This window comes from Gallus gallus, chromosome 2 (genome assembly GCF_016699485.2).
Source record: "Gallus gallus isolate bGalGal1 chromosome 2, bGalGal1.mat.broiler.GRCg7b, whole genome shotgun sequence".
Taxonomy (NCBI): Eukaryota; Metazoa; Chordata; class Aves; order Galliformes; family Phasianidae; genus Gallus; species Gallus gallus.
Window position 1 is genome coordinate 341263 of NC_052533.1, and position 17053 is coordinate 358315.

At 64.1% G+C, this 17053-nt stretch overlaps 1 protein-coding gene across 2 annotated transcripts; it reads right to left on the bottom strand.

Annotated features, from left to right (window-relative positions):
• Nucleotides 1-255: 255 nt before the first annotated feature.
• On the bottom strand, nucleotides 256-16212 carry LOC107057170 (nitric oxide synthase, endothelial-like). Of its 2 annotated transcripts, XM_025147374.3 has the most exons (26): nucleotides 15951-16212; nucleotides 14640-14742; nucleotides 14405-14553; nucleotides 13559-13721; nucleotides 13385-13476; nucleotides 12270-12411; nucleotides 12053-12192; nucleotides 11048-11222; nucleotides 10476-10577; nucleotides 10189-10383; nucleotides 9652-9725; nucleotides 9441-9585; nucleotides 9260-9364; nucleotides 8379-8446; nucleotides 8164-8280; nucleotides 7596-7770; nucleotides 7395-7524; nucleotides 7096-7174; nucleotides 6478-6665; nucleotides 5568-5746; nucleotides 4052-4262; nucleotides 3064-3151; nucleotides 2407-2528; nucleotides 1740-1888; nucleotides 969-1163; nucleotides 256-434 (listed from the first exon to the last, which is right to left on the bottom strand). In XM_025147374.3, exons 1-26 carry the CDS (start codon nucleotides 16055-16057, stop codon nucleotides 312-314), a joined length of 3516 nt encoding a protein of 1171 aa, XP_025003142.2. In that variant the 5' UTR covers nucleotides 16058-16212; the 3' UTR covers nucleotides 256-311. The 2 variants fall into 2 exon arrangements, with proteins under 2 accessions (XP_025003142.2, XP_040552426.1); XM_040696492.2 differs by lacking the exons at nucleotides 14405-14553; nucleotides 14640-14742; nucleotides 15951-16212 and having other exon boundaries at nucleotides 12270-12386; nucleotides 13559-13707.
• Nucleotides 16213-17053: the final 841 nt, after the last annotated feature.

Below are 17053 nucleotides of genomic sequence, written 5' to 3' on the forward strand. Positions count from 1 at the left end.
GAGTGCTGCAATGGGGCTGGGAGCCGGGGGGACACTGAGAGCTGCGGGGGCGCTGGGGGCCATCGGGGACAGTGCTGGGTGTTGTGGGGGGCAACGCTGGGGGCGTTGCTATGGATGTGGCCGCAGCCTTTTGGCCATACGATGCTTTGTGCGCATGGCGCGGTGCCACCCCGCATCCCACCCCGCATCCCACCCCGCATGGCACCCCGCATGGCACCCCCAGCCCCACTGGGACGCAGGACGCCAGGCCGGGCGTATCAAAACTAAACCTTTACGGGGCGGGCGCAGCCCACAGCGCGGGGCGGTGGGCGTCAGGGGGCCGGGCCCGGAGCTGGGCGCTCCTGCATGGAGAAGGATTGGCTGCGGATGCGGAACGCCACCTCCTGCGTGCGGAACGTCAGCCCAAAGATGTCCTCGTGGTACCGGTTCTTGTCCTGTGGTGAGGTGGCACCGTGGGGACAGGGGGCCATCCCTGTGCCATCCCCATCCCATCCCAGTGCCATCTTCACATCATCCCTACCCCATCCCTGAGCCATCCCCACCCCATCCCCACTCTATCCCCATCCCATCCCCACCCCATCCCCACCCTATCCCCATCCCATCCCCATGCCATGCCCACGCCATCCCCATTCCATCCCTGCACCATCTTCACACCATCCCTGTGCCATCCCCACTCCATCTCTACACCATCCCCATCCCATCCCCATCCCATTCCTGTGCCATTCCTGTGCCATCCTCCTCCTATCCCAGTGCCATCTTCACATCATCCCCACCCCATCCCTACACCATCCCCATCCCACCCCCACCCCATCCCCATCCCATCACCATCCCATTCCTGTTCCATCCCCACCCCTTCCCCATTCCATCCCTGTGCTATCCCCACCCCATCCCCATTCCATCCCCATCTCATCCCTGCACCATCCCCACACAATCCCCACCCCATCCCCTCCCCACCCCCATGCCCATACCCGCAGCTCGCTGATGAAGTCCCCCGCCTGCCCCATGGTCATTCCTCCCTGCTGCACCAGGATGTGCTGCACGGTCTGCAGCACCTCGGTGGCCATCGTCACGTCCCCGCACACATACATGTGTCCCCCGCTCTCGCACAGCACGCGGTGCACCTCCTCTGCCAGCTGTGTCCGCAGCACGTCCTGCACGTAGGTCTGGGGGAGGGGGAGGAGTGAGACCCTCCTGGCCTCCCCCTGCCCCCCTCCTGCCCCCCTGTCTGTGTCTCCATCCCCCCACCCTCTGCCCCACGCTCGTTCCCACCCCTATCCGCTCAGTGTCCCCATCCCCTTTGCTCCATCCCTCCGTGCAACTCCACCCCAAATGGTCCCTGCCCCATTTCTGTCACCTTATGCTCGTCCCCATCCCATCCCACCCCGCTCCCCATCTCCATTTGTTCCTCATCTGCATCTCCTTTACAGTCTTCTCCCCAATCCCATCCCTATCCTTCCCATCTCCAACCTCTCCCCACCCCATTCCCATCCCCATCCCACCCCCAGCTTATCCTCATTCTCATCCCCATCCCATCCCCATCCCATCCCCATCCCATCCCATCCCATCCCATCCCATCATCTCCACCCCCAACCCATCCCCACCCCAGTCTGCGCACACAGCATAGTGACAGTTGGGTGCCATGGGGTCAGGGGGTGCTCATGGCTGCTGTCCTGCCCCACAGTGGCTGGAAGACCCTGTCCCCACCCCACCCCACCCCACCCCACCCCACCCCATCCCACCTTGGGGGTTCCCGGCTCGCGGGAGAACGCGGTGAGGACGCGGCTGAGCGCTCCCTGCTGCTGCGCCTCCTCCATCTCATGCCGGTAGATGTGGTCCAGCGCGGAGGATCGGCACCCAAACACCAGCACCATACTGCCCAGCGGGCCGCCTGCGGGGACACCGCGTCGGGACCACCGCCCCACACCCCCACCCCGACCCTCTGCCCTCACGTTGCCACCTCCACCCTCCGCACTGTGTCCCCACATCCCTGACCGCCCCTTCCACGTCCCCGACCTCATACCCACGTCCCGGTGCCCCCACGTGTCCACCCACGGCACCCACATCCCCATCACCCCCCACACCACACCCCACATGCCCCTGCGGAGGCGTCCCCCTGCCCCACGCAGGCTGTCCCCAGTGCCATGTGGGATGCCCGGTGTCCCCATGCGCACTGTCCCTCTGCACCGCATCCCCACGCAGGGTGACCCCATGTCCCAACATGTGATGCCACGTGTCCCCATGCACAGCATTCCCACACAGCGTCCCCGTGTCTCATGTCTCCATACAGGACAACCCATATCCCCATACAGGACACCCCATGTCCCCATACAGGACACCCCCTGTCCCCATACAGGACAACCCATGTCCCCATACAGGACACTCCATGACCCCACGCGGTGTCCCCACCTCCTGCCTGCAGGTGCTGCAGGCGCTGCTGCCAGAAGCTGCGGAATGGGGCCACGCCGGTGCCCGGCCCCACAAGGATGCACGGCGCCTCGGGGGTGGGGGGCGGCCGGAACGAGGGTGCACTTTGGGGGAGCAAACAGGGAGGGGTCACAGTGAGGTCATGTTGGGGTCATGGTTAGGGCTGGGGTCAAGGCCAGGGCCAGGCTCTCGGGTCAGGGCCAGGACCAGGGTGAGGGTTGGGGTTGGGGTCAGGGTCTGGATTAGGGTCAAGGTCAGGGTTAGGGGCAGGATTGGGGTTTGGGTAGATATTAGGATTGGAGTCAGGGTCAGGGTTAGTGGGGGCACATGGAGGCATGGCTCGGGGATGGGGTGGGCAGTGATGTGCTGGGACGCAAAGGGTGCTGGGGGTGGACAGTGGGGCGTGCATGGAAATAACCTCTGCATGCGGGACGTGTTTTATGGCTAAAGCACCTCGGCGTGCTGGGAAACGCAATTTGGGGGCAGTGAGGCACGCTGGGAAATGTAGTTGTGGGGCACCGAGGGCTGCTGGGAGGTGCAGTTCTGGGACTGAGGCAGTGAGGGACGCTGGGAGCGCAGATGTGGGGTGCTGAGGCACGCGGGGGGTGCAGCCGTGGGGCACGGAGGGGCGGTCCTCACCCCCGGATGAAGGCAGGCACTGTGTCCCCGGGCTGCAGCCGTGCCAGCCAGGTGGAGCAGACGCCGTAGTGCACCGGGCCCTGCCCGTCTGTGGGGTGAAAGACTTGTGGGGTGCTGGGCAATGCCAGAGCCACAGGGGTGTGGGGATCCCCCGTGCGTGGGGATATGGGGTGTCATGGGGACATGGAGCGGAAATGGGGTCATGGGGGGTCACATGGGGACACGGAAGGGTCATGGGGATGCTGAGATGCCATGGGGTCACGGAGGGGCGATGGGGGCATGGGGGTGTCATGGGGACATGCAGTAGCCATGGGGTCATAGGGGGTCACATGGGGTCACAGAGGGGCCATAGGGACACAAAGATATCATGGGGACATGGAGGGGCCATGGGAACATGGGGGTCACATGGGGACACAGAGGGGCCACGCACACACTGAGATGCTACGGGGTCATGGAGAGGCCATGGGTACATGGGGGTGTCATGGGGACAGGGAGAGGCCATGGGACACAGAGACACCATGGGGTCATGGAGGGGCCATGGGGACATGGAGGGACCATGCAGACATGGAGGTGTCCCAACAACATGGTAGTGCCATGGGGACACAGAGGTGCCACGGGGACATGGAGGTGCCATGGGGCCCTGGGAGTCACATGGGGACACAGAGGGGCCACAGGGGCACTGAGGTGCCATGGGGTCATGGAGGGGCCATGGGGACACAGTGAGGTCATGGGGATTGGAGAGGCCATAGGGGTGCGGAAGGGTCCAGGAGACATGGAGGGACTATGGGGACACAGAAGTGCCATGGAGACATGGAGAGGCCATGCAGACATGGAGGTGCCCTGAGGACACGGACGTGCAATGGGGACATGGAGAGGCCATGGGCATTGGAGGTGCCCTGTGATGTGGGGGTGCCCTGGGGGCAATCGACCCGGTGGGGACCCCAAAGGGGCGCTGTGCAGCCCCATCCCCGCCCCATCCCCCTCTCACTCTCGCTCTGGTAGGTGACCACGGCCACGGTGAGGTCGATGTGTGCACTGCTGGGGTCGGGCGCGGAGCTGACGGAGTAATAGCGGGGCTGCAGCAGCGGCAGCTGGGAGAGCAGCAGCGAGGCGGGCAGCCCCACGGATGGGAACTCCTGCAGCACCTCCAGCAGTGTGGGGCAGCGGAACCACTTCCAGTCCTCGTACAGACGGGCGTCCTGCAGCACGCAGCCATGGCACGGCAGGCACTGCACAACGGGGCCAGCAGCCCAGCACCCAACATCCCAGCATACAACATCCCAACATCCCAACATCCCAGCACCACAACATCCCAACATCCCAACATCCCAACATCCCAACACCCAACATTCCAACACACAACATCCAAACACCCAACATCCCAACATCCCAACATCCCAACATCCCAACACCCAACATCCCAACACTCAACATCCCAGCACCCAACATCCCAGCATACAACATCCCAACATCCCAGCACCACAACATCCCAACATCCCAACATCCCAGCACCACAACATCCCAACACCCAACATCCCAGCACCCAACATCCCAACACCCAACATCCCAGCACCCAACATCCCAACATCCCAGCACCCAACATCCCAACACCCAACATCCCAACACCCAACATCCCAGCACCCAACATCCCAACATCCCAACACCCAACATCCCAGCACCCAACATCCCAACACCCAACATCCCAACACCCAACATCCCAGCACCCAACATCCCAACATCCCAACACCCAACATCCCAGCACCCAACATCCCAACACCCAACATCCCAACACCCAACATCCCAACATCCCAACACCCAACATCCCAGCACCCAACATCCCAACACCCAACATCCCAACACCCAACATCCCAGCACCCAACATCCCAGCATCCCAGATCTCAGCATCCCTGTTGCCAGAATTACGGTACTCCAGTATCTGGGCCCCTCAGCACCCCAGTATCCAGGTAACCAGCAGCCCAGTACCCCACTGACTCCCTATTGAGCATCCCAGTACTGCAGCATCCCAGTACTGTCCCACCACCATGTTGTCCCAGTATCCTGCATCCCATATTGAGCATCCCAGCACCCAGGCATTCATTGTGTCAATATCCCAGTACCCAGCATCCCATATCCAGCATCTCACTATCCAGCATCCCATATCCAGCATCTCAGTATCCAGCACCCCATATCCAGCATCCCATATCCAGCATCTCAGCACCTCCCCATCCCAGTACCCAGCATCCTGGTACTTCAGTGCCTGAGCAATTCAGCACCCCGCTATCCAGCACCCCATCACCCCAGTACCCCAGCACCTCGTATCCCAGTATCCATCCCCACCTCCCAGTCCCCCATTTCCCAGCCCCCATCCTTCAATCAGGGGGCACCTCACCCCAAATCCTCTCTGGCAGGAGCTGTGTTTCCCAGAGTGCGGCCACTTGGGGTCCCGCCCCCCTGCTGTCAGCCCACCCCCTCCCCAGCCCTCCCTCCCTGTGCCCCGTGCCCACCTGGCTGAGCTGCTGCAGGCGCTCGCGGTCAGTGGGCTCCCGTGCCAGTGTGGCCAGCAGCTGCAGGAATTGGGGGCTCGGGGGGGCCGTGATGTCCAGGAAGGAGCTGAGCGCCTGGCGCAGCGAGCAGGGGGGCAGGCGGCTCTGAGGCATCCAGCTTTTGGGGCCGGGGAACCGGCCTGTGGGATGGGAGGTGGTGGGCATATGGGGGGGGATGGAGACAGACGTGGGGTGGGGAGGGGATGCGGTAGGTCTGGGGTGGGTTGGGGATAGCGATGAGGAGGGGGTGGGATGAGGTTAGAATGGGGATGGGAAAGGGGATAGGGAACAGGGAGGGGGATAGGGATGGATTGGAGATGGGAATGCAGAGAGGATGGGAAGGACAAAAGGATGGGGAAGAGGATGGGAAAGGGAAAGGGTCGGAGTTAGGGTCAGGGAAAGGGAAGGGGGAGAGAAGGGGAAGGAAAGGGGAAGGACATGGACATGGAGTGGGGGAGGAGATGGGGGGGAACTGGGAATGGGAATAGGATAGGGATGGGAATGGTGCTGGGGATGGAGAAGAGATTGAAGGGGAGGATGGAGGTGGGGACAGAGGGGGAAGGGGATGAGAAAGAGGAAGGGGAGTGGGAAGGGAGAGGAGAGGGTGGGATAGGGAAGGGAAAGGGAATGGGAAAGGGCAAAGGATGGGGAGGGAGAAGGAGGTGGGACAGAGAAATGGATGTGGAAGGAGATAGGGATGAGGACTGGGATGGGATGGGGACAGGACAGGGAGGAAGGGGAGGGAAGGAGAGGGTGCCCTCCCCAGGGAGGAGTGGCACTGTGCTGCATCAGCATCCCCGTCCCCATGCAGCCTCAGTGGGGGTCCCGCTCAGCTGCACCCCCACACAGCGCCCAGCCCTGAGCTCCGTACCGCTGCTGTCCTTCTCCAGGACCTCCACCAGCACGGGCTCGTCGGCGGGCGGTGGGTCCTCCACGCACTCCAGCAGCTCCTGCACCAACTCGGGGCGGTTGGCGGGGAAGACTCCCAGGTGGTCCCCGGGGAGGTACTGCAGCTCCGGCTGCCCCGCCGTGTCCAGGCGCACCAGCATGGTGGCACGGCTGGGTGGCACAGTTGGCACAGCGTGGGCAGGGCGTCCCGGCCGGGGGCACAGCCAGGGGCCCGGGGGTGCCCATGGCTGCTGTCCTGCCCCACAGTGGCTGGAAGACCCTGCCCCCATCCCACCCCCATCTCATCCCCATCCCATCCCATCCCCACCCCATCCCCATCCCCACCCCCATCCCATCCTCATCCCTATCCCATCCCATCCCATCCCAATCTCCATCTCCATCTCCATCCCCATCCCCATCCCCATCCCCATCCCCATCCCCATCCCCATCCCCATCCCCATCCCAATCTCCATCTCCATCTCCATCTCCATCTCCATCTCCATCTCCATCCCCCTCCCCACCTCCCATCCCATCCCATCCCATCCCATCCCATCCCATCCCATCCCATCCCATCCCATCCCATCCCATCCCCAGGGCTCACCTGGACGCCTCACTCTGCAGGTTCTCCACAGAGATCACCGTGCATGGGAACACCTTGCGCTTGTGCACATGGGCCAGCCCTGTGGGAGGGCAGCATGGTGGGTGACTCGGGGGCGTCTTATGGACAGGGGGCTTGGGGAGCTGGAGGGGGTCACAGGAGCTGGGGGATGAGCTGGGATGGGGACCCAAGGGCTGGGGTTCCCAGACTGCGGGGGCTGCTTGTGGTGGGGGTCCCGTGTTGTCTGGGGGTCCCGGAACTTGTGTGGGGAGGGGTCTCGGGGGGCTGTGGGCGCTGGGTACCGGTGAGCAGATCGGTGCCCTCGGGCTGCACGGCCAGGCGGTGCTTCTGGCGCTTCCAACCCTGCTGTGCCACGAAGATCTCCTCAGACGCCTCCACTCCGTCCCCCACACAGAAGGTCTCGCAGGCGGCCTGGGGGGGCAGGGGGGGTTGTGGGGAGGGGTCCGGCCCCAGGACCCGCTCCCCATGGGGTGCACCCTCACCTGGAAGACCAGCCTGGCCCAGGTGCGGAAGGACTCCTCCTGTGCGCACAGCTCGTCGCCCTCCCCCATGGGCAGGATGCGCTCCCCCCCCAGCTCCTCCAGCCGGGTGTCCACTGCGTGTGCGAAGGCGCAGAAGTGGGGGTACGCCCGCGACCCCAACCCGAAGACAGAGAACCTGGGGGCCCCGGGGGCAATGAGCAGCGAGCCCCCGGCCCTGGCCCTCTGCCAGGCCGCTCTCCTGCCCCGGGGCGGGCACAGGACCCTGTCCCTTTCCGTGCCCCCATCCCATCCCCATCCTCATCCACTTAACATTCCCAGCCCCTCCTTGTTTCCATCTCCTTCGCATCCTTATCCTCTTCCCTGTCTCCATCCCTGTCTCCATCCCTGTCCCCATCCCATCCCGTTTCCATCCAATCCCCATTCCCACTCCTCCAACCCCATCTTCATCCCACCCCCTTTCCCATCCCCACCCAATCTCCATCCCATCCCCACTCCCACCTCGCTCCCTGTGCCATCCCCACATCTCTGTGCACCCCCGTGCCACCCATTCCACCCCCTGGCCCCACACCGCAGAGCCCCCAGTGTCCCCGCGCTGTCTGTGTTGCTCAGCTGCCTCCTCTTCCTCTTCCAGGCTGCCACGAGCTGATCTGACTGCGAGACGCTGTTGAACCGCAGCTTGTAGCTCCTGTGGGTGTGCAGTGTGAGCAGGGCTGGGGCTCCCAGGACCCCCCGAGTCTGACCCCACTCTGTGGGGCTGGGACTCCCCATGGCCTCAGTGCTCACTTGGGAGGCTCAGCATGCGCGGCGTTGGTGTAGGGGGAGGACATCTCCATCAGTGCCTTGGAGAAGCTCTGTGGGGAGGAGTGGTCACTGCCCCATTGCCATCACTTTCCTGACACCGATCCATCCCATCCCATCTCCATTCCCATCTCCATTCCATCCCATCCCATCCCATCCCATCCCCATCCCACTTCCATCCCATCCTCATCCCATCCCCATCCTCATCCCATCCCCATCCCATCCCATCCCATCCCATCCCATCCCATCCCATCCCATCCCATCCCATCCCATCCCATCCCCATCCCATCCCATCCCATCCCATCCCATCCCATCCCATCCCCATCCCCATCCCCATCCCCATCCCCATCTCCATCTCCATCTCCATCTCCATCCCCATCCCCATCCCATCCCCACCTCATCTCCATCCCATCCTCATCCCCATCCCATCCCATCCCATCCCCATTCCATCCCATCCTCATCCCATCCCATCCCATCCCCATTCCCATCCCCATTCCATCCCATCCTCATCCCATCCCATCCCATCCCCATTCCCATTCCCATCCCATCCCATCCCATCCCCATCCCATCCCATCCCATCCCCATCCCATCCCATCCTCATCCCATCCCATCCCATCCCATCCCCATTCCCATCCCCATTCCCATCCCCATTCCATCCCATCCTCATCCCATCCCATCCCATCCCCATTCCCATTCCATCCCATCCTCATCCCATCCCATCCCATCCCCATTCCCATCCCCATCCCCATCCCATCCCATCCCATCCCCATCCCATCCCATCCTCATCCCATCCCATCCCATCCCATCCCATCCCATCCCCATCCTCATCCCCATCCCATCCCATCCCACCCCATATCCCCCCTCACCTCCCCACACTCCGGTGGGTCCCCATTGCCAAAGGTACTGGTCACCACCAGCACCAGGGTCTCATGCTCCAAGGACACGATGTCGTACTCATCCATGCGCAGCACCTGTTGGCCAGCAGCAGGAGGGGGCTGATTGGCCCACCCCCCCCCCCCCGATTCCCCCCCAAGTCCCACTGCCCACCTTGGGGTCGAAGGCACGGCGGAAGAGCTGGCAGAGGCTCCAGGCGTAGGTGCGCGCCCGGCCCGTCTCGGTGGCATACAGGATGGTGGCCTTCACACGCCGGGCCATCATGTGCCCCATCAGCTTGGCCGAGATCTTCACTGCACTGCGGGGGTCCCAGAAGCTCAGCACCATCCTGCCCGGCCCCCCCCTCACCATGGCTGTCACCTACTTGGCCACCTCCTTGAAAGTCTTCCTCCTGGTGACCGTGGTGCCTTTGGAGACGTACACCTTCCAGGCATCGGGCTGTGGGGAGAGGGGTCAGCAGTGGGATGGGGAGGGGGATGGAGTGGGGATGGGGTGGGGATGGGGTGGGTTGGGGATGGGGATGGGATGGGATGGGAATGGAGATGGGGATGGGATGGGGTTGGGATGGGAATGGAATGGAGATGGGGATGGGGATGAGGATGGAATGGGGATGGAGTGGGGATGGCTTGGGGTTGGATTGGGTATGGGACGGGGATGAGATGGGGATGAAAAGGGATGCAGATGGGGATGGGAATAGGATAGGTAAGGAAATAAGATGGGAATGGGAATGGGAATGGATGGGGGTGGGGATGGGAATAGAGTGGGAATGGAAATAGGATGGGAATGGGAATGGGAATGGATGGGATGGGATGGAGTGGAATGGGGAGAGGATGGGATGCGATGGGGATGGGATGGGGTTGAGAATGGGATGGGGATGGAATGGGAGCAGGGCTGGGCGCACCTGGTAACGGAAGGTGGGGCAGAGCTGGTAGTTGACCATCTCCTGGTGGAAGACCGGGGTGAGGCTGCCTGAGATGGGGGGCACGATCCAGACCCAGTCAGCCGGGCACCCTCCCCGCGTCCGCAGCTCATTCTCCATGTGCTTCACAAAGGACTCAGTGGCTGCGTGGTGGTCCACGATGGTCACTTTGGCCTCCTGTGCAGACAAAGGGGTGATGGCAGTGTCCGGCCACCATGCGGGGTGTCCCTGCTGTCATGGGGGCCACCCCCAACACCACGGGGTCCCACCTGGTAGCTGTGCAGCACAGCAATGTTCATCTCCACGGCGGCCTTGTCCTTCCAGAGGGACGAAGTCTTACGTGTGTCCAACCCCATGCGAAGGGCCACCTCCTGCGGGGGGCGGGGGGTCAGCTGTGTGTGTCCCCGTCCCCATGGGGATGTGGACATGGGGAGGGGAGGGGATGGAGGTGGGGATGGGGATGGGGATGGGATTGGGATTGGGATGGAGATGGAGATGGGGATGGGGATGGGGATGGGGATGGGGATGGGGATGGGGATGGTGATGGGGATGGGGATGGGATGGGGATGGGATGGAATGGAATGGGATGGGGATGGGATGGGATGGGATGGGATGGGATGGGATGGAATGGGATGGGAAGGGGATGGGGATGGGGATGGGGATGGGATGGGATAGGATGGGGATGGGGATGGGGTTGGGGTGCAGACGGACAGGGACAGCATCCTTTGCCCATCCTGGGGCAGGACAGCAGCCATGGGCACCCCCAGATCTCACAGCAGAGAAGGTTGGGACTCCCTCCCCCCTTCCCCCCACTGTGGGGACGCACGGGGCTGCACCCCACCTGCAGCAGGTTGTAGCGGTGGCTGTCGCAGAGGTTCCTGGTGCCGATCTCGCTGCTCATGTACCAACCATTGAAGGGTGCTGCCGGGAACTCCAGCCCCCCGATCTCCAGCAGCATGTTGGAGACAGCAGGCAGTGCGTACCAGCGCAGCCCCAGCTCCCCAAACCACTCCAGCCTGTGTGGGGAGGGAGATGCCGCCCGGAGCCCCACATCAGCCCCACAGCAGAGACACCCCATTTCCACCTCCAGCTTCTGGACCCGCTCCCATCCCCTGCGCAGAGGCTGTGCTGGGGTAAGCATGGATGCCCCATCCCCATCCTTATTCTCACCTCCATCCCATCTCATCCTGTATCCATCTCCATCTCCCCATCTCCCCATACCCCCACATCCCACATCGCCATACCCCCATCCCTATCCTATCCTATCCTATCCTATCCTATCCTATCCTATCCTATCCTATCCTATCCTATCCTATCCTATCCTATCCTATCCTATCCTATCCTATCCTATCCTACTCTACCCCATCCCATCCCAACATCCCCACATCCCCATTCCCATTCTATCCTATCCTAATGTATCCTATCCTAACATATCCTATCCTATCCCATCCCATCTCATCCCATCCCCACATCCCCACATCCCCACATCCCCACATCTCCACATCTCCATTCCATTCCATTCCATTCCATTCCATTCCATTCCATTCCATTCCATTCCATTCCTACCCTACCCTACCCTACCCGACCCTACCCTACCCTGTCCCATCCCATCCCATCCCATCCCACCCCATCCCATCACATCCCATCCCCATAACCCCATATCCCCGTATCCCCACCCTCATTCCACCACCATCCCCATCCCATCCCATCCCATCCCATCCCATCCCATCCCATCCCATCCCATCCCATCCCATCCCATCCCTCCCCACTCCTTCAGCCATGCCCACACATTGCTCTGGCTCTGGGGCCGCCCCCCCCCCCCGGCCCCCTGCCCAGCCCCACTCACGTGGGGTGCGTGAGGGGCACCTCGAGGACCAGCTCTGAAGGCAGCGGGAACAGCTCGGGGGCCTCGTCGGGTCCCTGCAGCAGCAGCGGCAGCACATCGAAGCGCCCGCTGCCCGGACTCCAGCCGTAGTGCACGCAGAGCTGCGGGCACAGCGGGGTCAGGGGGCTGCAGGGCGCTCCCGGGGCCGGGGGGGGGATGTGGGTGTGCGGGACCCCACCTCGGTGATGTCGACGTTGGCCGGGTCTCCCAGCACGGAGCCGTCGGGCTGCCGGTACCCGGCGTAGCGGATCAGCTGCGTGTTCCAGATGCGGAAGTCGCCCCGGCCCGGCGCCCGCTGGGGGAAGATGGTGATGGCCGACCTGCGGCGGCGGGGCGTCACCGGGCTGCCCCCACCCCGCGTGTGCCCCATCCCTGCCCATCCCGCCCCGCCTCTGCTCCATCACAACCCATCCCGCATTCTTCCCCTTCTCCTTTCCCACTTCCACTGTTCCCCTTTTCCTTTTCCTCCTTCTTCCCTTCTCAGGTGTATACCTCCATTCCCATCCTTCTTCCTATCTCTGTCCCCATCCCATTCCCATCCCCAACCCATCTCTATTCCTTCCCCATCCCCATCCCCATCCCCACCCCATCCCCATCCCATCCCCATCCCATCCCCATTCCCATCCCATCCCATCCCATCCCACCCCACCCCATCCCCACCCCCACCCACACCCCCACCCCCTCCCCTTCCCATCTCATCATATCTCCATTACTTCCCCATCCTCATCCCAATTCCCATCCCATTTCCATATCCATCCCCATCCCCTTCCTATCCCCTCCCCATCCCATCTCCATTCCTCCCCCATCTCCATCCCCATCCTATTCCCACTCTCATCCCCATGCCATCCCATCCCCACCCCCTCCCCTTCCCATCTCGTCCTATCTCCATTACTTCCCCACCCTCATCCCAGTTCCCATCCCATTTCCATCCCCATCCCCATCCCCTCCCCATCCCATCTCCATTCCTTCCCCATCTCCATCCCCATCCTATTCCCACTCTCATCCCCATCCCATCCCATCCCTTCCCCACCCCCTCCCCTTCCCGTCTTGCTCTATCTCCATTACTTCCCCATCCTCATCCCAATTCCCATCCCATTTCCATCTCCATCCCCATCCCCTCACCATCCCACCTCCATTCCTTCCCCATCTCCATCCCCACCCTATTGCCACTCTCACCCTCAACCCATCCCCATCCCACCTCCATTCTTTCCCCAACCCCATCCTATTCCCACCCCCGCCCCCATCCCACCCCCATATCCCCGCATCCCCATCCCACCCCAACCCCCCCCTCACCGTATGTTCCCTTTGTTGGTGGCATATTGGATATGGGAGCAGAGGAAGCCGAACATCTCCCCGACGCTGGCGCAGTCCCGGGCATCGAACACCTGCGGGCGATGCGCTCCCGTTGCCCCCCAGCCCCCGTCCACCCCCTTCCCCTCCCCACAGCTGTGGGGCCGCGCGCCCCACCTGCAGTTTGTTCCATTGGATGCGCCCCACACAGCGCGCCGCGTTGCGCCAGGCCTGCTTGGCCCCAAAGATGAGCTCAGCCTCCTGCAGCTGATATGTGCCCGTGGTCCGCACCGCCGCCTCCACCTCCCGCAGCCGCTGCACGTGGGCTGCAGAGCTCTCCCTGTGGGACCACCGCGTTGGGGGGCGTGGGGGGGGGGGGGGGTCCTGGTACCGCCCTCTGGGAGACCTCCGGGTATGGGGGGATGTGGGGCAGGGAGGGCGCTGGGGGGGCGTTGGGGTATGGATGGGGGTGGGGGGAGGGGAAGGGTTGGGTGCTGGGGGAGGGGGTTGGGGGCTGCGCTGAGGGGTGCTGTGGGGTGGGGATGGGGGGGGGGATTTGGGGTGCTAACGGGGTAGGAATGGGGATGAGGGTTGGCACAGGGTGGGGATGGAAGCAGTGATGTGGGGTGCTGTGGGGCAGGGATGGGGGTGAAGGTTTGGGACAGAATGGGACAGCGCTGTGGGATGCTTCTGTGCAGGGTGAGAGACAGGGCTATGGGGTGCTGTGGGGCAGAAGGGGGTCAGCACTACGGGTGCTGTGGGGCAGAATGGGGGCAGGGCTATGGGTGCTGTGGGGCAGAAGGAGGTCAGTGCTATGGGATGCCCCAGAGGACAGCGCTGTGGTGCTGTGGGGTGGAGGCATTTGGGGTATCTGGGGTCAGGGATGGGGATGGCGCTGTGTGGTGCCATTGGGCAGTGATAGGGTCAGGGATGCTGCGGTGCGGGGCTGGGGCGGCGCCGTGGGGCGCAGTGGGGCGCAGTGGGGCACAGTGGGGCGCAGTGGGGCAGGAGGGCGGCACTCACCGCCGGATGGACGCGTAGTATTGGTCGATGAAGTCCCGCGCCAAAGCCAACAGCTCAGCACCGCTGCGGCCGCCCTCAGCGCCGGGCACGGGCAGCTGCTTGGGCAGCACCAGGGAGCCCAGGCAGCGACGGGATGAGCACGGCAGCTCCTGCGGGCATCCGCGGGGCTGGCATCCGTGGGGCGCCCCACACCCGGCCCTATGGGCTGCCCCACAGCCGCCCTCCCCGCCCCCACCTGCTCGGCCTGGGCGCACAGCGTGTCGTAGGCGATGCTCCCCGTCTCCCAGTTCTTCAGGCGGGCGAAGCGCGCGGGCTCTGCGTGCCGGGGGGGCACTGGGCTGCGGGGTGGGGAGCACTGAGATGGGGGACCCCTCCCCACGGGGCTGCGGCACTCGAGGGGCTCTGACCCCCCAAATCCCGGAGGGGGAATGAGACCCCATGGGGGCAGCGGGCGGGCAATGGGGGCAACGGGGCGCCGCTGGGGGCGGCAGTGGGGGCGATGGGGGTCTCCCCCTCGGCGCCCCTCTCCCCCCGGTGCCGTGGGGCCCGGACCCCATAGCCATGGGTGGGGGCCCGGCGCAGGCTCGGGGCGTGCCTCGGCCTCGTGCATGCGTGCAAGTGTGAACAATAGCGTGAGTCAGAGCGGCCCCCCCGCCCGAAGGGGTTAACCCACCCTGCCCCCCACCCCCCCCAGCCCGTGCTGCTCTGTCCCCACAGCGAGGCCATGTCCCGTCCCGGTTTGGCCCCACACATTCCATCCACCCCAGTGGGTCCTGGTGGGGTCCGGAAGGCTGCAGTGGGGGCGGGGGGGGCACCACTGTGCTCACCATAGGGCTGGGACACCATCCCGGTGCTGAGTAAGGGCAGGGGGCTATAGGGTGGGGGCTGTAGGGTGGGGGCTGTAGGGTGGGGGCTGTAAGTATGGAGGCAGTAGGGAAGGGGCAGAGACCCTCCCTCTGGGCAGGGAAACTGTGGCTGTGCCCCACATCCTGCCCCCACCAAACCAACACTGCACCCCACTGCGGACATGGCACATGGGGGTGGGCATCCATGGGGATGGGGATCTATGGGGGGGGGGGTCTTTGGGGATGGGGATCCATGGGGGTGAGGATCGATAGGGGTGGGGATCCATGGGGATGGGGCTCTAGCGAGGACAGGGATCTATGGGGATGGGGATCTATGGGGATGGGGAGCTATGGGGACAGGGCTCTGGTGGGGGCACCTCTCCAGCGGGCACACGGCTTTGGTGGGGACGTGGCTCTATGGGGACAGGGCTCCAATGGGCACAGGGCTCCAATGGGCGCACATCCCTGGTGGGGACGCGGCTCCATGGGGACGGGGTTTGGTGGGGTGGGGGTCCATGGGGTCACATCGCAGTGGGAATGGGGCTGCTCTGGGATAGCGATCCGTGGGTCCCCGTGTCCGTGGGGGACACCTCTCCAGTGGGCTCGGAGGGTCCCCCTGCACACACAGAGCCACGGCGCGCCCTCCACCCGGACCCAGGGACCCCTCCGACCCTTCCCCCCCCTTCCCCCATGGCACCCACCTGCCCTTATCGGGGCCGGAGCCGTCCTCGGGTGCGGGGCTGAGCTGCCGGGAGCAGAGCCCGCAGGAGCGCGCAGCGCCGGGCAGAACGGCCGGGAGGTTCCCCATGGCGCTGCGGGAGCGGCCGCTTCCTCCGGCGCTGGGGGGGGAATGGGGACCTCCGGCCGCCCCACGCGGGACGAGCGCTGCGGGTGTGGGACCGCCGGGAGAGGGGACGGAGCCTCCCGAGAGCGGCCGCCGCGGGGCCCGGCGGTGCTGCGGGCGGTGGTCCCGGTGCCCCCCGCGGGGAGGACATCCGGAGGGCCCCCCCGGTGGGCCCCCACCCAGTTCCTGCCATTGACGCTGCCAGGCGGATCCCGGCCCCCCCCAACCCTCCCCCCCTGCAGCCTGCGGGGCACCGTGAGGCGACCCTGCGTGGGGAAGGGGTGAAGTCGGGGCCGGGGTCAGCGCTGGGTTGGGGTCGGGGTTGGGTTCTGAGTTGGGGATGGGATCGGAGTTGGGGTTGGGGTTGGGTTCTCAGTTGGGGTTGGGATTGGAGCTGGGGTTGGGCTCAGAGTTCAGATCAGGGCTGGGGTTGGGATTCAGGTTGGGTTCTGAGTTGGTGTTAGGGTTGGGGTCGGAGTTGAGATTGGGGTTGGGGTCAGGGTTGGGGTTCGGGTTGGGTTCTGAGTAAGGGTTGGGTTTGTGTTGGGGCTGGGGTTGGAGTTGGGCTGGGATTGGGATTGGGATCAGGACTGGGAGTAGGACGGGGGTTAGGATTGGGATTGGGCTGGAGTCAAGGTCAGGATCAGGATTAAGGTTGGGTTAGGGGTCAGGGTTGGGGTTGGAGTTGAGGTTGGGGTCAGGGCTGGGGTTGGGATTGGGGTTGGGGTTGCGTTTGTGTTGGAGTTGGGCTGGGATTGGCATTGGGATTGGGTTGCAGTCAAGGTCGGGCTCAGGGTTGGGTTGCGGTCAGGGTTGGGGTTGGGTTAAGGGTTGGGGTTGGGGTTGGGATGGGGTTGCAGTGGCACTGAGGTTGGAGTTAAGGTGAGGGTAGGGGTTGGGGTTGAGTTGGGTTTGAGGTCAGGATTGGGGTCGGGGTTAAGGTTGAGGTTGGGTTGGTGT